Source organism: Oncorhynchus mykiss, chromosome 5 (genome assembly GCF_057628025.1).
Source record: "Oncorhynchus mykiss isolate SJ-2025 chromosome 5, ASM5762802v1, whole genome shotgun sequence".
Lineage (NCBI taxonomy): Eukaryota > Metazoa > Chordata > Actinopteri > Salmoniformes > Salmonidae > Oncorhynchus > Oncorhynchus mykiss.
Window position 1 is genome coordinate 23,532,358 of NC_143026.1, and position 26,126 is coordinate 23,558,483.

At 41.8% G+C, this 26,126-nt stretch overlaps 2 protein-coding genes across 5 annotated transcripts; both read left to right on the forward strand.

Moving 5' to 3' along the window:
• Positions 1-3,215: 3,215 nt before the first annotated feature.
• Positions 3,216-12,940, forward strand: tbca (tubulin cofactor a). The gene is given in 4 exon segments (NM_001165244.2): positions 3,216-3,374; positions 9,215-9,341; positions 11,541-11,627; positions 12,544-12,940. Coding segments are annotated over 4 exon segments (348 nt in total). The 5' UTR covers positions 3,216-3,321; the 3' UTR covers positions 12,625-12,940.
• A 5,196-nt stretch (positions 12,941-18,136) lies between these two features.
• LOC110523452 (homeobox protein orthopedia B-like) lies at positions 18,137-24,189 on the forward strand. 4 transcript variants are annotated; one of them, XM_021602144.3, is made up of 3 exons: positions 18,137-18,317; positions 18,838-19,238; positions 22,707-24,189. In XM_021602144.3, the coding sequence occupies exons 1-3, from the start codon at positions 18,242-18,244 to the stop codon at positions 23,232-23,234; spliced, it is 1,005 nt and encodes a 334-aa protein (XP_021457819.1). In that variant the 5' UTR covers positions 18,137-18,241; the 3' UTR covers positions 23,235-24,189. The 4 variants fall into 4 exon arrangements, with proteins under 4 accessions (XP_021457819.1, XP_021457821.1, XP_021457818.1 ...); XM_021602146.3 differs by having other exon boundaries at positions 18,143-18,278; XM_021602143.3 differs by having other exon boundaries at positions 18,150-18,317; positions 18,838-19,259.
• Positions 24,190-26,126: the final 1,937 nt, after the last annotated feature.

Here is a 26,126-nt window from a genome sequence, read left to right on the forward strand (position 1 = left end):
CCAGCGACAGCCCCGAAACTTGAAGGATCTGGAGAAGGTCTGTATGGAGTAGTGGGCCAAAATCCCTGCTGCAGTGTGTGCAAACCTGGTCAAGAACTACAGGAAACGTATAATCTCTGTAATTACAAACAAATGTTTCTGTACCAAATATTAAGTTCTGCTTTTCTGACGTATCAAATACTTATGTCATGCAATAAAATGCAAATTAATTACTTAAAAATCATACAATGTGATTTTCTGGATTTTTGTTTTAGATTCCGTCTTTCACAGTTGAAGTGTACCTATGATAAAAAATACAGACCTCTACATGCTTTGTAAGTAGGAAAACCTGCAAAATCGGCAGTGTATCAAATACTTGTTCTCCCCACTGTATGTGTATGCCATCACGCGCATGTTAATTTTGTCCATCCCCACCAGACGCGATCTGGACACGCATGTTGAAATATCGAAACGAACTCTGAACTAACTATATTAATTTGGGGACAGGTCAAAACACGTGAAACATTCATGGACATTTAGCTAGCTAGCTTGCTGTTGCTAGCTAATTTGTCCTGGGATATAAACATTGGGTTGTTATTTTACCTGAAATGCACAAGGTCCTTTTTTTCCTGGATCTTTGCAGAATTTTGTCCATTCTGAGTCACACACAATCGTGTGTTCTCTATTCCAACAATTAGTCCACTGATAAAAGGGGAAACCTAGTTAGTTTCTAGTAATCTCTTCTTCTTCTTCTTCTTCTGTGGACTTTATATGATGGTTGGCAACTAACTTTAAGGTGCATTACCATCAACAACTGGACTGGAGTGGAGTGTGGACCTCAGTTCAGCTTTCACCCACATGGGTATATGCTCCTAAACACCAATGAAGAGATGGGAGAGGCAGGACTGACAGACGGTTAAGCATAACAAATATAACCAAGTTCTATTTTAGCACCTAGCAGACGCTCGGTGTCGCGCACAATCAGTTTGGGTGAAATGGTTGAATAACATGTATGTGTACATTTATTTTCTCAATGCTCGCACACGCGAAACGAGGGTGGTGTGGTCAGCATGTAAGAATGGGGCTAAATTCAGAACTTCATCTCCTGTGTATACTTTCCTCTGAGTACAGACAGTACCTTCATCTCCTGAATACAAACCAACTAACTTACTTATGAGTCTACATAGATGCCCTCTTGAGAACCTTGAGGATCTCGAAATGGAGTTAGTCGGCAGTGATGAAGTGGACCTACTTGCCACGACAGGTGTGACTTCCAACGTTTGCCCTGTGAATCCTACTGGAGATGATTTTGGACCTGTAGGAGTGACATTTTTGGAAATAGTGGATTCCTGCTTTTGGCCGACCCATATGTTGTGTCAAGTTGGGTAAAGTACAAACTGGGAATGGTTACATCTGTGAAAGTTTAGAGAAGTGGAATTGTTTGCATTTTTTGTGCATCCTCTGTCCAGAGAAAATGGGCACCTGACGTCACGCGACTCGGGGCTCAACCTGTGTCATGCTTTGCTTTCAGGAGCAGGGCACCCTCAAAGGAGGGATCAGTGGGGTAGAGTTGAGTGTAGAAGTGGATCAAATGAAAAAGTATATTCCTGGTGTTATATTCCTGGTGTTTGGTGAAATGTAGACACAGTGGAAATGGCGAGACTGAGAATACCCTGTTTGTTGAGCTTTGACACAGAGTTTCTAGCTGATAAAGTCAGGTTAGATTATATTTTTAGAAATGGTGCCGACAGAGAGGGCTACCTCGCTTCCCGTTCTTAGGAAACTTTGCAGTACTTAGTTTTTTGAATTTATTATTTCTTACATTGCAAGCCCAGAAAATGTTGTGTTATTACATACAGACATATTCTTAATTCCATTCCTTTACTTAGATTTGTGTGTATTGGGTATTTGTTGTGAAATGGTTAGATATTACTTGTTAGATATTGCTGCACTGTCCGAACTAGAAGCACAAGCATTTCGCTATACCTGCAATAACATCTGCTAAACACGTGTATGTGACCAATACAATTTGATTTGATTTATTTACTATTCTGTGAGGGCCTATTTCCCAAACCCGCTACAAGTGGTGTAATAGTTTAAAGTACTAAGTGTTTTTTGGGGGAGGTATTTGTACTTTACTTTATTATTTATATTTTTGGCAACTTTTACTTTTACTCCACCACATTCCTTAACAAAACAATGTACTTTTTACTCCATACATTTTCAATGACACCCAAATATAGGCCTAAGCGTTACATTTCAAATGATTAGCAGGACAGGAAAATGACCCGATTCACGCACTTATCAAGAGAACATCCCTGAACATCCCTTCTGCCTCTGATCTGGCAGACTCACTAAACACAAATGTTTTGTTTGTAAATTATTGTCTAAGTTTTGGGGTGTGCCCCTGGCTATCCATAAATAAACGAAAACAAGAAAATTGTGCTGTCTGGTTTGCTTAATATAAGGAATGTGAAATGATTTCTACTTTTACTTTTGATACTGAAGTATATTTAAAACCAAATAGTTTTAGACTTTTACTAAAGTAGTATTTTACTGGGTGACATTCACATTGTCTTGAGTCATTTTCAATTAAGATATCTTTATTTTTACTCAAGTAAAATGGTTAATGTTTCCTCCACTGCCTGCTATGGTGCTATAGGTGCCAAGGATTTGGACATGTTGCAGCAGTATGTAGAAAGGAGATCCCTCAATGCAAGAAATGTGCAGGAGGACATAGTCTGAGAGAGAGTACAGTTGGGATGGAGAAAGCACTTTCTTGCATTTATAGCCAAGGTGATCAACTGCAATGCACTAATGGAGCAGAAAAGAACACAAGATAGATGTGGTAGTTGCAGCAGCAGATAAATATATGGGTATAAAAGATTTTAGTGCAGAAGATCTATAGGAAGTTTTGAGAGAAGGGATTCCATCCTCCCAGGCCAACGGCCTGGTGTAGTATCGTTTAGGGCCAAAGTAGTGGGATGGGGTGGTGTTTTTTGGGGGGATAGTGTATAGGTGCAGGATAAAATAGATTTAAGATTTTCTCGTTCCTCTTTTACCTTTTTTGTTTGTGACCACAATTTGCAACCATCATTCCGACCTGAGAAAGGAAGCCATACGCAACACAGTCTCGTCTGCCGGAAAGTCAAACAAAGAATATGAAGAAGAAGAAAACGTGCTCAATGACTGTGATGTGCTCTGCTCCTCTCCCGCAACACATAGTGCGCATGCTCACTCACAGAAATCTCGTGATATTATTGTCCTGTGTTGGATAGCAGTAGTTTCACCGTTTTTCGATTGACTATTCACTTATTGTTTATTTTGAGAATATCAGTTAACATGGCAGATCCAAGAATACGACAGATCAAAATCAAGACTGGCGTAGTAAAGCGGTAAGTGCCGTTTTTACTTAATACAATATTTAAAAGATAGCAGGCTAGCTAGTCAGCTTGCTAACTGTCTAACATGCTACACCCATGCTATACCCACAAGGCCGCGGAAATCTACTTCGGCTCGAGACAGAAGTCAGACTATGCTTCGAGAGTACTTCGCCGGCATATATTTAACTATACAACGGTGCTTTAGGGAGGTGCGTGAATTATCAGTCAAAATAAGGCAGTAACGACACAATAACCTGTAATTCATAACATATTTGAACAATCTAAATTGTATGTTGTTGAGTGACATTTTCGTATTTCATACAACGTGTTTATAACAAGTGCGCTTGTGCTATTGTTAGCAAGTCATCCCTGTTGTGTCCTGTAACTGTTAACAGCTAGCATACAAGCTAACATACAACATGCTTTGCATTCACGTAGCAGGTGCGCAATATGCAGAGGCTATCTGGCCTTATTATACTACTAGCTGGCAGGATGGATAGTACTGCTACCATTGTTTTCTCTTGCCACTCATCAGAGCCTTATAGATTAGGCTTTGCTGCTACGTTTTCATGTGAATGTTGGCTACAGGCTTATTAATGATCAGCGACAGTACAGTTGTAAACAGGCCCAAATGCAGGTATTTGATGCACTGAAGCTAATTTTCTGCAATCTCATCTGAGCCAGCCTCTTTTGTTGAAAAGGCAATCATGGTTTTAGCTTAGAGTTGCACAAATCAAGTTGTTGGGGTCACATGCACATTAAGCAGATGTTTTTGCGGTTGTAGCGAAATGCTTGTGTTCCTACCTCCAATAATGCAGTATTATCTAACAATTCAAAAAAAATACACACAAGTCTAAAAGTAAAAGAATGGAGTTAAGAAATATATCAACATTACGATGAGCAATGTCGGAATGGCATCGACTAAAATATAGTATATCCATATGAAATGAGTAAAACAGTATGTAAACATGATTAAAGTGACTAGTGTTCCATTATTAAAGTGACCAGTGATTCCATGTCTATGTACATAGCAGCCTCTAAATTGCAGGGTTGAGTAACCGGGTGGTAGCCGGCTAGTGATGGCTATTTAACAGTCTGATGGCCTTGAGATAGAAGCTGTTTTTTAGTCTCTCTGTCCCAGCTTTGATGCACCTGTACTGACCTTGCCTTCTGGATGATAGCGGGGTGAACAGGCCGTGGCTCGGGAGGTTGATGTCCTTGATGATCTTTTTGGCCTTCCTGTGACATCGGGTGCTTTAGGTATCCTGGAGGGCAGGCAGTGTGCCCCCAGTAATGCGTTGGGCGGGCGGTGGATTCTCTCAATTGTACATCTGTAAAAGTTTGTGAGGGTCTTAGGGGCCAAGCCAAATTTCTTCAGCCTCCTGAGGTTGAAGAGGCACTGTTGCACCTTCACAACACTGTCTGTGTTGGTGGACCATTTCAGATTGTCAGTGATGTGTACTCTGAGGAACTTGAAGCTTTTCACCTTCTCCGCTGCGTGTCGTTGATGTGGATAGGGGCGTGCTCCCTTTGCTGTCTCCTGAAGTCCACAATCAATTCCTTTGTTTTGTTGACATTGAGGAAGAGGTTATTTTCCTGGCACCACTCCGCCAGGGCCCTCACCTCCTCCCTGTAGGCTATCTTGTCATTGTTGGTAATCAGGCCTACTACTGTTATCGTCTGCAAACTTGATGATTGAGTTGGAGGTGTGCGTGGCCATGCAGTCATGGGTGAACAGGGTGTACCCTTGTTGTTTCCTGCCTTCACCACATGGGGGCGCCCCGTCAGGAAGTCCAGGACTCAGCTGTATAGGGCAGGGTTCATACCCAGGGTCCCAAGCTTAATGATGAGCTTGAAGGGTACTATGGTGTTGAAGGCTGAGCTACAGTCAATGAAAGCCATTCTTACATAGGTATTCCTCTTTTCCAGATGGGATAGGGCAGTGAGCAGTGCGATTGCATCGTCTGTGGATCTATTGAGGTGGTATGCAAATTGGAGTGGGTCTAGGGTGTACGGTGGAGGTGATATGATCCATAAATAGCCTCTCAAAGCATTTCATGATGACAGAAGCGAGTACTACGTGTCGATAGTCATTTAGTTCAGTTACCTTAGCTTTCTTGGGTACAGGAACAATGCTGGACATTGAAGCAAGTGGGGACAGCAGGCTGGGATAGGGAGAGATTGAATAAAAAGCGGGCAAAGAAGGTGTTTAGCTTGTCCGGGAACAAGGCTGGTTTTCCTTTTTGTAATCCATGATTGTCTGTAGACCCTGCCACATATGTCTCGTGTCTGAGCCGTTGTATTGCGACTCCACTTTCTCTGCACTGATGTTTTGCCTATTTATTGCCTTACAGAGGGAATAACTACACTGTTTGTAATCAACCATATTCCCAGTCACCTTGTGGTTAAATGTGGTGGTTTGCACTTTCAGTTTTGCGTGAATGCTACCATCTATCCATGGTTTTTGGTTTGGGTAGGCTTTAACAGTGGGAACAACATCCCCTATACCACATACATGTCTCGCCTGAGCCGTTGAATTGCGACTCCACTTTCTCTGTACTGATGTTTTGCCTATTTGTGACTCCCGAGTGGCACAGGGGTCTAAGACACTGCATCTCAGTGCAAGAGGCATCACTGCAGTACCTGGTTCGAATCCAGGCTGCAACCGGCTATGATTGGGAATCCCATAGGGAATAAGAATTCGTCATTGACGGACTTGTGTAGTTAAATAAAGGTGAAATAAATAAATATATATACACTTCCTGATGAACTCGGTCACCGTGTCCGTGTATACGTCAATGTTATTCTCAGAGGCAACCTGGAACATATCCCAGTCCATGTGATCAAAAACAATCTTGAAGCATGGATTCCAATTGGTCAGACCAGCTTTGAATAGACCTTACCACGGGTACTTCCTGTTTGAGTTTCTGCCTATAGGAAGGGAGGAGCAGGATGGAGTCGTGATCTGATATGTCTAAGGGAGGGCGTGGGAGGGCCGTGTAGCCATTCCGGAAGGGGGAGTAACAATGGTCGAGAGTTTTTAATGCACGAGTACTATAGAACTTTGGTAGCGTTTTCCTCAAATTTGCTTTGTTAATATCCCCAGCTACAATAAATGCGGCCTCAGGATATGTGGTTTCCAGTTTCCACAAAGTCCAATGTAGTTCCTTGAGGGCCGTTGTGGTATTGGCTCGAGGGGGGAATATATACCGCTGTGACTATAACCAAAGATAATTATCTTGGGAGGTAATACGGTCGGCATTTGATTGTGAGGTATTCTAGGCCGGGGAACAAAAGGATTTGAGTTGCTGTACGTTATCACAACCACACCATAAGTAGTTGATCATAAAAGATAGACCACCGCCTTTCTTCTTCCCGGAGAGTTCTTTATTCCTGTCTGCGCAGTGTACTGAGGACCCAGATGGCTGTATGGACGGGGACAGTATTTCTGGAGTGAGCCACGATTCCTTGAAACAGAGTGTTAGGTTCTGGGTGCAATTATTATTATATCCTGGGTGCAAATGACTGATGTTTTTCCTGACAGGGCATTCAGTCCCCACAGTCCAACATCTGACCATAATCTGTTGTTTTTTCAGTTGAACAAACAAAAGCAGTCAGGATAAGATCTAATTCTCTAATCACTGTTATTATACTTTTAATTCCAGCATATTTTTCTTTCTGTTGCAGACATTTTATATTTTCATTCAGGCTAATCTCCTGAAAGCTACTCAGTAGCTTCTATTAATTGAAAAAATTCTGTCATAACGCACTGGGTGTCATAATAGGTCTATTTGCTAATCCATAAATAGTAAAGTAGGTCTAAGTATGAAGAGGATTTATCTCGGTCTTGCTCTCCCCCTTGGTTCCCTCTGTCCCTGGCCCTTTGTGTAAATGTGCTATCGATCTCATTTTGATAAGGGTCCCATTACTAACGGGGCTCCCTGATGAGTGTGGGTAATGGCAGTGCCGGCTTAGAACTCTCCCTCAGAAGGTGATGAGAGGGTGTCTGATGCAGTGGAGAAACTGTAGGCCCACTGGTGTAATGAGAGGTGGTGCAGGTTCAAACACATCTCCATTCTAGAATGGCTTCCTTTACATTATAAAACATCTCAATTATCATTCCTTTCCCATTCAGAATAGGTTAATTTAATCATTAGCTGTCCTAGAAATTTAATATTTTGCCGAGGTATAAAGTAAGGAGAGATCCATTACCCATTCAGTGGCCTCCAGCATGACCTTGATAAGGGAACCTGCAGCCTCTGTTCAAAGTCAGATGGAACAGACTGCCTTTTGCTCTCTCTGTACTCTACCCTACTATGTCTTCCTGTCTCTCTCTCCCACACGCTCTCTCTCCCGCTGTCTCTCTCTCCCGCTCTCTTTCTCTCTCATTCCCCATGTTATTAAAACCCTAGTAGCAGCTCCCTGTCTGCTCTATCCCAGTAAAGGCCTGTTCCAGTGGCTTTGTGGCGTTGTACATTCCAGTCAGTACCTCTTCTCTGCCCTAGCGAGGCGGATGCCCTTAATAAAATGACAACAGTAATTTGGCTTTGTCATTCGGGCATTGGGCTAGCCGGGGCTCAAAAATACAGTGCTGTTGGAGGAGGCAGCGGCAGCGGCCGAATGCGTGTCGGATCTCTAATTCCCTTTTCTTCCTTATTTTCCAGAGAGATGCCTTTTCCATTAAGTCCAGGGTGGCAGGTCTATTTAAAACCAGCCACGACCCCACCCCTCATTCACACACACAGCGCTCCTAGACCCAGCCTGAGAGAAATAAAACATTAACATCAGGCCTAGATGAGAGAAGGTGGGGGTGGACATTTTTATTAGACTGTCCTTCAGTTTTATTCAAATTATTTCAATCCCCCTTTCCTCTCCTTCCCCTCTCCCTCATTGCTGCCTTCTTTTCCTCTAAATAACCTCAGAGGTGACATCCTTCATTCGGTGCAAAGCCTGAGAGAGAGGAAAAGAGAGGTGCAGGGCTCCTCTGCTGTTCGTTGTTGCATATGCTGCCTGTTTAAACAGCATCTTGATGGAAACGTATTAAAATGAGCGATAATTGACGTAAAATATGACAGAGTGCCGTTGGCTTCCTCAGCTAAGCAAGGCACCACGGCAACACTGAGGAGAGGTTGTTTCTGGCTAATGGACCTGATTAATGAATGATCGCACACGAACCAACGCACGCAGCTGATTTTATGAAAAATGAATTCCACGTTGTCATCCCGACAAGCAAAGCTGCAGCCGGAAAAATACTATTAGTCGGGAATCATTATCAATAGCAATATTTTCAAACTCCATTATGCCAATGAAGGTCTGAATTGATTTAATAGATTTAGTTCCATTTGGTCCCTAATTGATAAATAATCAACATTTATCAATGTACTCAAGCCCATTTTCACTAACAATCAAGGAAGAGTGGTCCATTTATCACCTGACTTGGTCCAAATTTGAAACTAAATTGATGATCAATTAATCGTAGGAAGGGCCTGTAGAGTGTGTGTCCTGCTAGAGGTGGCAGTTAAGCGGAGACCGTCAGATAAGCGTGGTGATCAGGCAAAGAAGGAAGGCATGGGGCTGTACCGTAGTAGACCCACAGTTCTATTATACCCACACTGGACACATCTGGAAACAATGGAACATATTGGTTAGGTTACTGTTACTTCACCTGGTGGTTAGTTGAATGAGAACTCCTCCTTGACATCTTGAGGGCTTCAATGATACAGCTTTTGGTGTTGGTGTTTTTCTGTGTGTTTTTAACTAATCTACTAGGCATGAACTTTGATTTGTTTTTATTGTGTGTTGTGTTTAACTAAACGGTGCTGTGTCTTGTCATCTGTTTATTTACTCCCCAGGCTGGTGAAGGAGAAGGTCATGTATGTCAAGGAGACCAGGCAGCAGGAGGAGAAGATTGAACGACTGAAAGCAGAGGCCTGCGACGAAGAGGCCGACTCCGAGGCCAGGTATGTCATCAAGAAACAGGTGGGTGAAAACACAGGAGAATAAAGGATGTTTACATTCAGTTGTAAACATACTTTACATACATAGGCCAACCCATACTTTACATTAAGTTGCTTTTATAGCTGTATAGTAAAGATGTTATAACTATAGTAACGTTGCATTATTAAGTTGTGACATAGTAGTTTAGTATTGTTTTGTGGTTGCGTATTGAATGGATTTTAGAGATATTTTTATTATACAAGATGTTCAAATGCTGTGCAATGTTACTTTGTTACTACATAGGTATAAGAGCAACGTAATGGAAAGTGTTAGGAAGTGGTTTAAAATGGATGCATTATAGCTTAAATCACATTGAATGTTTTTCTTAGTCAACATTTTATTTGTCACCTTCATTGCTAAATGTGGAAGCTTTCTAATGTGCTTTATTTAACAAACCTATTGTCAAATAGAATTCTAGTACAGTAGCGAACAGACATTGCCAGTAGCCCTACATTCACTTTAATGAGGTCAGCTTAGTATCATTATGAAGAATTAGTCTTGGAGGTGGGGGGGATCGTTAGCGATTTAGTCATTTGCTGATTTAATGACATTATGTAACTTTGGAGGAGTTTGATAATTACTGACACATGCTGGTAATTTACTGCCGCTAGGAGATCGCTGGTGCATATCCTCCTCGTCTCCCTCGCTCTCTTTCGCTCTTAGTCCTTCTCTCCCTCCATCATTTTCCCTGCTTAGATTAGAATGAGAGGGTGATGGACAATAAAGACCCACGGTGGCTTGTGTCCTCTGTGTGCCCTACCTCGCAACCTTTGTTTTAATCTCAGCTATTCCAGGGATTACACCTTGTGGAGAGGATCATCTGTCATGCTTTCATGCACAATAGGCAGATGGATGGATGGAGATCTGGATGGATGGATGAGATCTGGATGGATGGATGAGATCAGGATGGATGGATGAGATCAGGATGGATGGGTGAGATCAGGATGGATGAGATCAGGATGGATGAGATCTGGATGGATGGAGATATGGATGGATGGATGGAGATCAGGATGGATGGATGTTGGAGATCTGGATGGATGGATGGAGATCAGGATGGATGGATGGAGATCGGGATGGATAAATGGAGATCAGGATGGATGGATGGATGGATGGATGGCTGTAGGGCAGTGTGGATGGATGGATGGATGGATGGATGGATGGCAGGGTGGATGGATGGCTGGAAGGCAGGGTGGGTGGATGGAGATCAGGATGGATGGATTGAGATCAGGATGGATGGCTGGAGGGCAGGGTGGATGGATGGATGGATGGATGGAGGGCAGGGTGGATGGATGGCTGGAGGGCAGGGTGGGTGGATGGAGGCAGATCAGGATGGATGGCTGGAGGCCAGGGTGGATGGATGGATGGATGAAAGGCAGGGTGGATGGATGAAGGGCAGGGTGGATTAGTTATGTGTCTTTATCCTGCTTCTGATGGGATCATTCCACTGCACTGGTACTGAGAGGGCAACATGACCACTACCACCTCACCATGTCTGTGTGTGCATCACTGCCTGTGTCTCTCCACCTCACCTCCGGAATTTCTTAGCGGTGTGTCTGACTAACAGTGTTAGCTGAGTCCTCTGTGCTCTTTAGGGTGTCAGTCAGGGGAATTTGCCTTTCCAGAGTATCTCAGACCCAGACATTTCAGGCTCTAACTTAGCTTCCCCATAGGCGTAGTAATACCTCTCCATGCATGATCACCGTGATGCTACCTGTCCTAGGCGTAGTAATACCTCTCCATGCCTGATCTTCATGCCACTACCTCTCTGCTCTGGTCTTCTCCACTTACCCAGGTGTGCTGGAGGCAGAGCGAGGTGAGGACCCCTGCTGCTGCCCAACTCCATGCCCGATCAATAACTATATAACATTTTTCACGCAGGCAGAGAGCTTGTTGTGGGATGTTAACCTTAGCACAGCATATGTGGGATACTAAACCAAAACAAAACCTATTTCAAGGAACTGCACAGTGGAGCTATTGAAGTTGTAACACTTTGTTTTTCAACCTTTAATACATTACAATCTAATGCAGTGTTTTTCAACTATTTTGAAAAACTTGTTTTGCTTGGAGGACCCCTTGAAGAAAATATAACACAAGTGATATGTTTATAAATGGTGTAGATGAAGACGGTAATGAAGATGGTGGTGTTGATGAATAATCTGTGTTTTTCTCTGTGCGTTTCAGTTGGAGGTGCTACAGGAGTCCAAGATGATGGTTCCAGACTGTCACAGGCGTTTGACCATAGCACACGCAGACCTGTCCCAGATACTAGTAAGAACAGCTCCGTTAGGAAGGAAAAACGTTGAGAGGAACCAGACCCCCATCCTCTTTTGTCTTTCTTGCTGCAGGTTTATCCATAATAGTGGTTTTGGCTTCCATGTCGGTGTGTGTGACTGTCTAAAGTGACACACTGATAGTGCAGGTGTGACTGTCTAAAGTGACACACTGATCGTGCAGGTGTGTCTGTCTAAAGTGACACACGGATCATGCAGGGGTGTGGATGGGTGTGTGTGACTGTCTATAGTGACACATTGATCATGCAGGTGTGTGACTGTCTAGTGACCGATATAAGAAGCCAGAGAGAGGAACACACACCCCACCTCCACACACATGCATGTCTCAGGGTCCTCACAATTAGCAGAGAGCAGGAGTCAGGCAGCCGTGGCCTCACTGAGAGACACGTGCGGAAGGGAGAGGAGGAGAAAGGAAATCACAGATGACTCCTCTGGAGGGGGGTGACGGGGTCCCTCTCCACCTCCTACCAAAGCCCACTCTCACTCCTTCCAACACACACACACACACACACATTACAGTTCATTAGCAGTGCTGTCACTGCGATGGCCACCATAGGAACCCAGCAGCACTCGATTAGCACAGATGTGACCCTCACATACTTTTTATTTTTTTTTACAGACTAGAACCGTTCCACTGTGAAATCAATATGTGGATTGTAAATGTAAATTTTTATTAAAAATGGACTATGCTAGGGTTAGGAAAAGGGCTTTAGTGTGATTATTTGGTGAATAGCCATGTGAATTGACTGTGGACTTTTTAATGGCTAGGTTAACTATGGGTTGATTGTAGAAGGTAAGTTAGATTTCGTGTAATGCTATTTGATGGGTTGGTCATTTTAAAAGTGTGTGTGATAGTGTTAGTATTGATATCCTGTATGTGCTTGTGTTTGCAGGAAACAGAAGAGGACTTGGCTGAAGCAGAGGAGTACAAAGAGGCCAGGACCGTATTGGATTCAGTGAAGCTTGAAGGATGATGTTCTCACTCTGTAATGCACTACTTAAATGTCTATTTCATTCATCAAGGCTTGTTTGGAAACACAGACAAACAAAATCGTTCAGCATCTTTTTCTCTTTATCTCGCTCTTTTTTTTATTTTTTATTTCTACATTTGAAAACAACGTGCAGTCTGATGTCGACATCCTTCTCCTGAGTGTACAATCTCACACAAGCAGCAAATAAAAACCTATTTCTTTTCTTAACATGGGGGTTTGCTTGGTTTGTTTCTTCAACTATACAGCTGCAAATTAAGCCTGGTTGTATTGTTTAACTCATATTAAAGCTATACAATAGTACTGGAGTGTCTTGCATCAATTGATTTAGAAAGTGTTCCTCAATGTCTTGAATGGAGATATATTCTTCTTGATGATAACTGATTCAATATTTAGCCTAGTTTAATGTTTATTTGTTCTTAAGAATCAGGATAACAGTCAAAATAAGTGATGGACCAAAGAACATCCGAATGAGAGACAGGAGCTAGCTACACCATATCAAATTACATCCAACTATATATCATCATATAACATCGTCCTAGTGTCTGTGTCATGGGATTGGATTGAGAGAAATTGGCATGATGTCTGTTCCTAGGGGTAAGAATCAGGACACCGACCTCCGCTGGTCAATGAAGTCCATGCAGCCTGGTGATATCATCAGCACTGTCATTGCGAACCAGACAGTCTGCAGTGGATCTGACAGGCTGTCCGCGAATTGACCAGTAGGCCTAGTTGGGCATCAAGTCGCACTGTAGCTTGTCCACAAATTCACACGGCTTATTTTGGTCCGGAAATGTAGACATTTAAAAACTATAATTCAAGATTTTATTTGGGTTAACATACTTTTTATGTTCTACTGTGGAATTGGTTAAATAGTTTATGTTTACCTGACCAAAATATGCCTACCGATATGCCAACCAAATAAAGGAAACACATTCATTTCGTACATGGCCTGTTTAAGTTTAATTTAATTCCATTAGTTAAATGAGTTTTTTTAAATGTAAGTCTTTATAAAACCCTAAACTGCTTGAAGATGTTTGGTGTAGGCCAATATATGTATTAAAGCCGACAAACTTGTATTAGGTTGCTAAGCCTGTGTTAAAATCACTGCATATTAATAATATAATTTGATTCTAAATGTTAAATCTCATGGCCTATTTTTTTCTCTAAATTCACCCTCTTTCGAGGATAAGGCACCCAAGACACCTAAATGCCAGTCTAATAATACAAGACAAAAAACCTGACTGGGCAGACAAATTAAGGTTACATTTGTCTTATTTTACAAATTTCGATAATTATCGGGATCACCCCGAAGTCTTATTAACGCCCTAATGAGGCGCGCGTCTCTCCGTGACATCCAGCCGCTCCATCTCGTTAAGGAAATCGCTCTTCAATGCTGATTATTTTATTTGGAACCATAATTATATTTATTTCGGATAAATCACGGTCTAATCGAGTCCGCGCAGAGGGCAGCGGCGCTAATCAAAGCATGAGATGCGGTGGTGGTCCGCGGGCGCTACCTGGATTTGTGACCAAACGTCGAGGCAAAGCGAAGCACCTGGTGGATGTAGCCCTGGCAAGCACAGCGCCTCTCTCTTTTCTCGCTCCTCTTTCCTCTCCAGAACTCAAAGACAACAATTTATTACTTCTAATCCCCCGACTGTCACCAAATCACCTGCACGAAACAAGAATCTAATTTGTTAAACTGGCATTTCTGCAAATGGAAGATCGATTTAGAATTCTCTAATTGAGGGAATACAGACGCCCGATGAATTAGATTCACCCTGGATGAAGAGGAGGAGAGGAGAAGAATAAAAAGAAGGAAAAAGAGTCAACAAAAACCATCCTCGGTGTTAGCTCTCTGCACCGTGCGTAGCCCGAGACAAGAATGCACGCGGGAGAGTGGTGACGGCCATTGGCGGTGGTGACGGGCAAAAGGTAACACGCTGTGTCTCTTGCATGAAACTCCCGGTGCGCCAGCGAATGCCCAAGGCCCCCGGTGGAAAGAGAGCGGTGCACTGGAAATCTCCAGTTCCAATAGGCCTACTGCGTATAGAATTACATTTGTTTTTCTTGTGGTTTTATTAAAAGTCACTCCTCATCTCTAGAGCGCGTGAAAATGTCTACTTTCCACTCAGATGCGCTGCATTAACTTGCAGGGGGCGAATTGGTTTGTTTGTCTATTTGTATTTCTATGCTGGATAAGATTGATGTGGGCTTGTTATGGGAATCTCAGCCAGGGAGAGAAGCCACTGCTTTGCTCCTTGTTGTTTACCCTAATTATAGCTTATTCAATTCAGCGAAATGAGGACCTTTATCTGACAAACACACACACACGCACGCACGCACGCACGCACGCACGCACACACACACACACACACACACACACACACACACACACACACACACACACACACACACACACTGTGTTAAATTATGGGTTACAATTTCGTTAGAGAAATACATAGTAAAGGTGTTTACATAGCCTAACACCGAGAATCCTTCAAATTAAAAAATAAATAAAGTAATAATAACATCAATAAATACAATCAAAATAATCATGTTTCACTATGGCAGCAAATTGAATTGCCTTACAGGCAGTTGGCAAAAAAATGTATCGGCCTATTGGCTTTCGAGTCCCTTATTTCAATATTTTGCAGCAGAGGTTGCTGTTTATTTGCTATATTTGTTCGTGATGAACTCGTGCTTTTATTCTATAAAATGTACTCAAAGGCTGATAATAAACAATAGCGTAGGCCTATTTGAGATATATTTGATAATTTCTGATGCTTTTGACTGATTGTATTAGGCCTATCATTATTATTATTGTTGTTATTGTTATAGAAAGGGTATATGCCTATGGTTACACAGTGTAGGCCTACTTGCAACATTCCACCGGAGTAAACATATACTGAAAACACGTTTTGTCGCACCAGGAAACGGTTACATTTCTTCCCACAAATGACCTTCATTAAAAATACAAAAAATCACCATGTTTCGCCAATAAAGCCTAAAATCCCTGTGCTTAGTTTTGGGGCAGGTATTGTCGTACATAGATTCAATATATAGGTATTGTACGAAGTAAACTAGGTGAATAAATTGCATTAGAGGGAGCAAATGTGTTTTCAGCCTAGTCGTTGTTTTTCTCCACTGTCTTTGGGCAACAATCTGAAACCTATTTATAAGAGGAAAATCACTTAATCCGCCAAAATAAATCCATCGTTTGCCCTTTACAGCACTGTAGAAAGATCAGACAAGGTGCATCAAAGAGCGTGGAATTCAATATAGGGTCACTTTCTGCACAAAGCATTTTAATAAAGCCTATGTGTATTTTCGTACATGATATATCCTTAAAAGTGCAGTTTTATTCCCATGCCTTGGAGCACCATGCCAATGCGCTTGCCTCTAGGCGTTTTCTCGGGTTAAATGTGTACTGGAGAGCGGAGAGGAGTCATTCACTTTTGTTTGTACAGCCATAAAAGCCGTGAGCTATTGAAAACTCGTAAAATGAAGCGCGCAATCAATCACACCGCGCTATGCCGCTGTTCTGACTGAGCAGCGAAGACCAAACAAAGTAATGATTTTAAATGATCGTTATTGTTTCAGCGCACAACCGAAGACAGCCTAAACTGACACATATAAACTGGTAACATATTCAATAATTTTACAACGCTAATATGTTTACATCCCGTTGATGTTGAATATAGCAAATAAAATATGTATGTTCTTCAAATACAAAGTGGGAAAGAACAACACAAACCCGGACATCTTGAATTACGCACACATTCTCTGCTCCGGCGCTTTAATCCACGTTCTGTGACATTTGGGATATGAAAACGCAGAGAAACCGACAATTGTTTCCAAATCGAATCCACACTCTTCTCTCTTTTTTCATTTTCAGGACGCCGCAGTATAATAACCTACCCTAGGGTTGCGTGGCGCGTGAGCGATTGCCAGTGACCCCGTTGTGTCCGAGATTCTCTCGCGCTCCCCGGTCGGTCGTCCCTCCAGATTGCCACTAGATAAAAGATGAGCCGAGCTAATTCAACTCGAGATGGGCTGGGAAAGGACCCCAAAGTGCCCCAAGTTTACGCTAGGACGCATCCTTTGTGTTACTTCCAAAAAGGCACCATTCAATCCACAACAAATGAACTAGCTTTCACAAAACCTTCCAACAGCTGTAGGGAGCTTGCTGGATTCTTTTGTGTCCCTTATATATTTTGGGAACATGATGTGTGACAAGAACATAATGTGCTAATTGGTATAATGGCGGTATATTTATAGACTACATTGGATACCTGTTTATAGCCTACCTGCTTGGTCTGACTGAAATGAGTAGGCTTAATTTGGGCAGATTGGATGAAAAATCAATACCATGAAAAGCAATTGGCCAACAGCAAAGTGTTTAAAGCATGATTGTGTCTGTTCTAGTGCAATCCACGCCTTCTGGGAGATCTGCTGTCTCCATGAAAGGGAAACATCCTCAGATCATGTTCAGCCACAACTCAGTTTCAACTTTCCGCTGAATTATGCACTTAATTTGCTCACATATCATGTACAATAAGTCCCACCCTGCATGACAGTCGAGCCTAAACAGTAGTAAATCAACTCTAATTTATACTGAATTTACTCTAATAATTGTAATAAAAATCGTATAGATTTGGCACGAATTACATAAAAGCCTAATGGTGTTGAAAATTACTCTGGTTAGAAATATATCGCTAATCTAAACTTTGTTGTTGGCTGAATGGGGAGTAAGAGGCATTAGCAGAGGTTCACTTCATCTCCAAAAGACTGACTGGGACACGTTGGATAAAAGAGGTCGAACATGTCTGGGGAAACTAAGACTATCCACAGCCATTCACAGTTTAAAAATGACAAAGGGCCTTGCTATTAAAACAGAAGTCATTGAGCCACTTCAACAGACACTTGATATAAACGTAACCTTGACTTGGTTATAAGATGTGGTATAAATGCACACTAAGAGCTTTCATACTCGGGCTATGTAGGTTTAACCTAATTTTAGGCAGTTATTTGTGTAGGAAATACGTTGTGTCATTCACACGCCAGAAACGAGTCTAATATGTTTATGTAGCCACAGAGGCTGTTAACTTGGGTAAATTAGTCGTTGTTCAAACCTGGGGCTCATCCATTATAGAGAAAGGCAGCAACAGCACGCACAATTAAACACATACAGCGCTGATCCAGTTTATCAAATGGGTCGAAGCTTTCACAGATATTAAATCAAGTGATTTTATTTGATATAATTTGGAGTTGAAATCAAAGCCAATTACAGAAATGAGGAGAAATGAACTTGTGAATTTGGCTGGATGGGAGAATTTGAGTGGCTGGCTGCTCTGGGGTCTCGAGGTTGTTGACATATCTCGAGCTTCAAATCTGATTGGCTCTCCTTTAAAGAAGCTCATGGGTTCATTGGGTTGTTAGGCGCCTCCCCGTTTCTCTAAAGGACATTATAATGCAAGGAACCTCCTTTTTTAACCACAAACAGAATTTGCTTTTATTTAGGCTATATATATTTTTTAAACAGGTTAAAGTCATAGAGATTTTTTTGAAATAGCATTTCGCACTGGAGAGGTGCGCAATGCTTTCGCACGCCGACCTCCTGGATGCTCGCCTCGGTGAGTTATCGTCGCCAAACTCCGGTCTTCAACTCTACTGTAAGCTGGAGGCACTTCTAATCTAAATCAAGCAGAGAAAATTGACAATTTGTTTCTTATTTTATCTTAATGTCAGTTAAGTGAGATAATTCATTGGAAAAGTAATTATTATATTACTGCGTAATTTGATTTAACCGTTTTCTAAATTATTGATGTGATCAAATGGAATTAAGGAGTAGCCTAGATTAAACGCTGTAGCCTATGATACTTATGTGCTTGTTTAAAATACAGTTAGTGTCTGGTTTTATCCATAATGTAATGTCCACTTCGATGGATTCATCATGTTTTTAGAGAGCATTTTGTAAAATGACAAAATGTTCAACCAATTATCTGCATGCATGACAAACTATTATCCTCTTGCTAGACTTCGTTAGCCTTATAAAAGTGTCACTTTCGATAATCTAACTAAACAATGTATTTTAACAATATATCATACTAATTAATTTTTTTCCTATGCATTAGCCTATACAGAATAGTTGTGGCATTGCCTTTAAATTCTGACCGGGTGTTGTCTATCCAGGGATGAAGGATGCCGCGGCAGAGCTGCTGGGTCACAGGGAGGCTCTGAAGTGCAGGCTAGGTGGTGGAGTTGGACCTGACCCCGGCCACTCCGGCGAGCTAGCCCCGGGGCCAGACACCGTGGAGGGGACCACCATGCTCCCTGGAGACGATATCAACAATGGTGGATCCAACCCTTCCGGCGTGCAGGCCAACAGTAAAGAGCAACAGGACAAGCAGCAGCAGAATAACTCCAGCCAATCCGGAGGAAGTCAGAGTCAGAAACAGAAGCGACACCGGACCCGATTCACTCCAGCCCAACTTAACGAACTGGAGCGCAGCTTCGCCAAAACGCACTACCCAGATATCTTCATGAGGGAGGAACTGGCCCTACGGATCGGCCTAACGGAATCTCGCGTTCAGGTAACGGAATCTCGCGTGCAGGTTTGTTTGTGATATGGATTGGGAAATGTATGTCATAGCAAATGATTTTGAACAAGTAGCCTATAATAACACTGTAAGAGTAGTGTACTAGGGAAATGATGTGATGAAATGTGTATGCAATTTGCCCTCTCAACCCTCAAAAATAATGTAAATATTAACCGTCAGTGGGTGTTATTATTTCACTTCACGTGCACAATAACAATATTTCCTCAAGTAACTAGGCACCACGGCTAATTGCAAAGTACATCTTCATTACAGTCTAAATTACCACTCGGTGAAAATATCCAACTCACAGCTGTTCTCACAGAAGTGCCAATATAATATAGGCTAAGTAGCTTGAATCTAAAGAAGATGAAGTGTGGACTATTGAAGGGATTAAAATAGGCCTACCATACATCTTCATACTGCGTAAAAATTTGGCCACTAGAAATGTATAATAACCTAAAATATTTGCCACTAATAGGCTATTCCCTTGGAACTAAAACTACATGTAATCCATTAGCGATATACTATAGGAGTATAGCATATAGGCCACGCCTTGTGTTCCTCGAGCCAACCATCTTTTATTTCCTTGTGTCAAAAATAATAATAGCTTACACCTGAACCTCGATTGTATTTTTTGAGGGCCTTCTTTTTGTTGTTAAAAGTATCAGGAAATACAAGATGTATGCTAGACTAACCTAAATCTCTGACAAAAACTGCACTATGTTATTATTTCACTTCACGTGCACAATAACAATATTGAGCGAGCTGTCCATGGTTCTGAAAATAACGCGCAAGAGCCCGGGTAATAACGTTCTACAGCGATTTGATGCAAGAAACGTGTCCCAAAATTATGTTATTCAAGACAGAGCTGACAAAACCGGGATGTTATGAGATACACTTGTCCAGAATGAACGAACAGAACTAATAAGCAAATCTAATTGGAGATTAAAACCGCTTTTACCATAGGTGCATTCTACAGATGCCGCAGAATATTGACGTCTGATGGATGTTTAGGCCTAATGCCAAGTCTTTCTGAGCAGGGGCTAGTGACTGTTTAGTCAAATTTACACTATAGTGGCCTGGAAATAAAATGACATTGCTAACGTAGACAAATAATTAGTAGAAAACAACTTTGCCATTATTATAATGTCGTCATATTTACTTTGCTAGCTCATGGCAACTTTGCCATCTCTCTCAAATTCGTCAGAAATAGCTATCAATGCTAACGTTAGCTAGCTAAAATGTGGTTGCTCTCCCATCAATATTAACTAGCTAACGTTATACTGCATCTAATGTCAATCTGGAAACATCACAATGATGATGACAAAAGCTTTTCCTGCTAATCCTTTTGAAATGTCATCGTGTTTCCCATCCACAGTTATGCATTTAAGATTACATCTTCATCACCACCCATTGAGACCGCATTGAACAGAATTCTCAGCTGGGCATCATTCTTAAAACGAACGTTCAACACAAGATTGGGATGAAACGTGCAACCCATGCCTACAACGTTGCATTAATAAATCGAATTGGATAGTTATTATAATTTAAATTCCATGAGTGTAAGTGTTATAATATCTGAAAATTACAGATTGTACGTGGACATATTAAGGGCATCTTAATGTAAGCCTAGGTAGCCGATATAATTCATGAAAATGAGAATTTCCTAAATATGAGTGTATTTTTTCCTACTCAATGTATCAAAAACAACATTCAATTTTACATGCATACATTTGACTGAATTATTATGCACGGTAAACTACACAAAGGATAATGTGCAATGTGCATATGCAATAAGCCACACATACAACTCTCAATGGGCCAGATGAAATTATACAAGAGGTAAGGCTATTTTATTAGGCAATGACTTTGGTACTTAAAATCTAATAACGTTTCGTTTTGTTGTCCTATTGGAGTGGGCCTATATTTGTGCGTTCTCATGCATAATGAAAATGGAATGATAATTTTATCTTTATTATACCCTCACTATTAAACTATCTTTTACAACATAGTTACTTCTATATCGATATTGGGTGACATGGGTTTCCCTTTACATTCCATATAGCTCAGTTGTCAAAATAGCTCACGAGATTAATTCAATAATAGCTCGACATAGCAGTTGGTTTGGGTCCTCTGATGCATCGTCGTTCATTATCATGTAGCCCTTCTCACGATGATAGTGCAATAAAACCAAATCCATTATTATCAACCAATTTCTGAATTATTTATTGCGATAAGGGAATATTAAACGGCAGTGAAAAATGCAGAGGAGTCGTTCACATGTGAAACAGTAACCGCGGTAATCATTATTATTGCACGGATCAATTTGGTTTCAATATCTTATTTACATAAAATAAGAATTAGCGAAATGACGAGCCCTTTATGAAGCGTATAGCCAATGATAATAATAATAGGAAGCCAGTGGGTAAAAATAGCCTACATCTGGGATGTCTCGAATGAGAAGGCGCATGCAGCTTGCGCTGTTCTCTTCTGAAATGGGCCTGTCAGAGTTCCACGTCTTAATGGCGGAAGCGCTGAACGTGTACTCTGTCTTTTAAACAGAATGAGAAATTGCATTTTCTTTCCTTTGAAGTGTAATGCATTTGAGGCCTGATTTCACGGCTGGCTGCTCGGTGGGATGGACTGAGATTGGGCCTCTTAATACTACGGCACAGTGTCTCAACCAAATCTTCACATTAATCATCGGCGCTAACCGGGTTAGGCCTACTATGAGATCTATATAGACAGTCTCTCAAGGACCCGCAGAATAAACACTGCTTGTGCCATTTACAACTGAGGCCTAGGCCACATTAATAACACCTTTATTTCCGAAATACTAATATTATTGCTGCTTTGTGTAGGCCAAAAGTAAGTGTTTATATCCATGTTATGCAGCAAATTAGTTTGATAGTACGAAAAAGTACGAAAAAGGTATGCACTCTACTGTAAATCGCTCTGTATAATTTTTTATAATATTCTAAATAGTAAACGGGTTTCGGATAGCCTATTTAAAATGCATATCAAAATCATGGGCTATAGGGCTCATAACAGTCACAATCACATATTGTCAGCTGGCTGGACCACCTCCCGCACAGGGCTATCGTGTTTTCTGACGTAGCCATTTGTATTTTATATCCATGGACTAATGCAGGCAGAGACCATTTACTGACATGGATTTTTGGCGTTATGTCATGTAAGATATCAAATCCTTCGTTTATGGCATATAATTTCATCCGATGTATATCATATCTAGTGTTATTCATGGAATCCGCTGATATAAATAAGATTTGTAATGGACATATCTGTGTTATGGGCTTCCTGCTCTTCTAAGAACCTACATCTCTTTCCCGTGCGTTAAAGTGACCGTATATATAAATGTACAGTAGCCTACTCATTGTGTCTCACATTGATGACATTGTAGCCAGATTCTAAGCCGTCTCTCCCCCTCTCTCTCTACTCCAGGTTTGGTTCCAGAACCGACGCGCCAAGTGGAAGAAGCGCAAGAAGACCACCAACGTTTTCCGCGCTCCGGGAACGCTGCTGCCCACCCACCACGGCCTGCACAGTCAGTTCAACTCTGCTGCTGCCGCCGCCGCGGCCATGGGCGACAGCCTGTGCTCCTTCCACGCCAACGACACCCGCTGGGCCACGGCAGGGATGCCAGGCGTCTCTCAGCTGCAGCTCCCTCCAGCCCTGGGTCGCCAGCACCAGCATGCCATGGCGCAGTCCCTGTCCCAGTGCAGCCTGTCCGGCCCGCCGCCCAACTCCATGGGGCTATCCAACATGTCGTCGAACGGATCCGGACTCCAGTCTCACCTCTACCAGAACCCGTTCCCCGGGATGGTCCCGGCCTCCCTGTCCGGTCCCACCAACGTGACGAGCTCTCCCCAGCTGTGTAGCTCCCCGGAAAATGACGTCTGGAGAGGGACGAGCATCGCCTCCCTGCGGCGAAAAGCGCTGGAGCACACAGTATCCATGAGTTTTACTTAGTAGTAGGCCAACCACCACCAAGCCAAGCACCACGTTTTAAGCGTTTTTCTTTTTACTTTGTCATCTATCATTTTTTGTTTTGTTGTTGAACACATCCAGCCCAATACAGTTGGACAAGGATGAGAATGTCTCCAAGCAAAAAAAGCAAGGCAGCTGCAAAACAACAGCCACAGATTTGTTGACACACTAATACTAAAACCAAACGATTTGAAGGTGGATAAATGGGTAAATGTTTAGCTTATTCATTTATGATGTGCATGTATTGATTTATAACTTTTATAACTTGATTTATTTTACATGTAGGCTATGTATATTTATTTATTTGTTTATCATTTTATTTATTAAAAAATATATATTTACCACCTCGTTTTCATTTTCTTTGTCTATAACAAAATAGTGCTGATATTTGCTACTGGAGTTTCTAACAGTTTCCACTGGCCGATGGTCGAGGGTGTAAAAACGCTCAAAAAAGAATAAAACTCGTTTTTAATGTCACCTGCTGCACAGCATGTAACCATGATTGGCCACGGGCATGCGCAGTGCACGTGCAGATCTCACACACCTGGGAGTTTTTTTTGTTTGAAAAGCATACAAAGATTCATACAACGGAAGAGGAAGACAAGCGATAATCTCAAAGGAATCACACAACATGGAAACGAACTTGACTGCATGTGCTGGCCAAGGTAAATTTACGGAAACAGGCCTACTATAATTAAGACAAGAAAAATCGACTTGAATATAATCTGTTATATAGGATGTTTTGTGTAGAGGAAGCATCCTTGACTTGTTCCCATTTGGTCAGTTTGTGATATGTTCTAAATTATTGTCTGTGCTTATTATCATATCAGAATTTCTTAAATGTTTGATCTGATACTGAACAAACCATTTCGTTTCATGGCCATGTTTTTATCAATTGACTGTAAATGAACAAATTAAAATCATTTTCAATATGTCACATCACGAATCAACCTCCTTTTCTTGAACGTGACGCATGCACCCAGCCGATCAAAATCAAATACTGACCTAATGTTTATTTTTATTTCCCTGAAATGCTTCATACCCGGACTCGGAGGCACGGGCATGAGTCACCGTTCTCCGGTGATATACGGTAGGCCTACAATAAATAGGAAAACCGATGATCAAAACATCAAACTATCTAACAACGAGCTGTAAATAGTCTACAGTATATCCGTCCAATATGTATTGCTACTGATATTTCACCGACGTAGGCTACTGATGGAATTCCACCCCCAGACTAGAGAAAAGCAAGTGGACAAGAATGTGGGTGTGTTATGGATATGAAAGCTCAAGGCAATTAATAATATATCTTTATATTTATAGATTTCTATGATTTCTATAACAGAAATACGTGTTAAGTCGTGCACATCTTTCAAAACAACAAACGTTTTTGCTGAATCGAATGACACATCCTATCCAGCCAAATATGTCAAGTAAATGCGACCCGTGCCATGAGTTCTGCCTTCTCTTCCCCCCGAGCTCCATTGACGGGTTTGACCTTAGATTTGATGGATACTATCGCGCTGTAACGTTGATTGTACAGGCCTATATTTTGTTTCGTCATGTCAATGTATATCACGGATTCATTCGTCAAACCCATATTTGGAGCAATCTCGGCTGTATTAACGCACGTCCCTGAGGATAATCTCCCCAACAAAACGGCGACAAGCTCTAAATCGTGGTGCAGCAGCAGCATAATTTATACCGCCTCCGACAGAACATCAAACAGGCATGTGGAGCCAGCTATTAAACTCTACACATATCTTATCCCCCCTCTCTTTCTTTTTCTCTCTCTCTCTCTCGTCTCTGTCTGTCTCTCTCTGTGTGTGTGTTGGAACCACTGATCTATGTGACCTTCTCTGCTTATGACAGTAGGCCTATGTCTATGGTTGGAGCATGGGACTACCTGAAGAAAGGATATAGGACAATGTCTCCACATGAGACGCTTGGTAAATGCAGTAATGTGTTTACAAATGAGTTAATTTTAAATAATAATAATCATCTTCATATTAGTAATGTTGTCTGGGGTTGGGCAACAGATAGTTTGGTTAACGAAACCCACCTACACCCTGTTTTTCTTTGGCTGCCACTGTTACTTCTTTAGGTCACATTCTCAATAGTATTACATTCAAGATCTACCCATTGTTGATGGTTCTTTACCTGGATCGGAACATCCAGCACACGATGTAGAGTATCACTGTTGATCTGGATGCTCTCCTCCATAACAAACTAGCATAAATAAATAATAAAGCTACAAAAAGTGCAACAACTGGCACTCAATATCCGAGTGAACACCAGTGTGTGTGTGCGCGCATGTGTCGACGTCTGGATGTGTTAATATTCACAAAGCATCACATGACAATCAGGAGGGTTGGGGAGGCGTGCACAGGGATAAAGATTTTCCCAGTCCTGGCGACAGATGCGAAATAATATTACATAAATGTAATAATTTGTTTCACTATCACCCAGGTTAATTACTTTGTGGAAATGGGTAACCCATTTCTCATTGGGTAATTTGTCACACACTGACGCGAGAGCCAATCAGTGACCCCGCTGTTGGTGGGATCATTTCTCCCAGAATTCTGTGCAGCGAGTGTGTCGCGGAAAATGTGGGAGCGAGCCAATGTTTACCTCCTATTTATTTCACAGAAATAAATGAAATCAGTCAATAAACCATCCAAGGGTGAATATGGCTCTCTTTGTCCAGGATTATGAATGAGAGCTCATTAATTTTCTCTCAGGCTCTGTGTGCGTGCGAGTGTGTGTGCGTATGTGTTTGTGTGTGCAGGGGTGGGTGAGTGCTTGTGTGTGTATTTAAAAGGGTGAGAGAATGTGTTCGAAAGCTTCCTGAGAGAGTGTGTGTTTATGCATTGA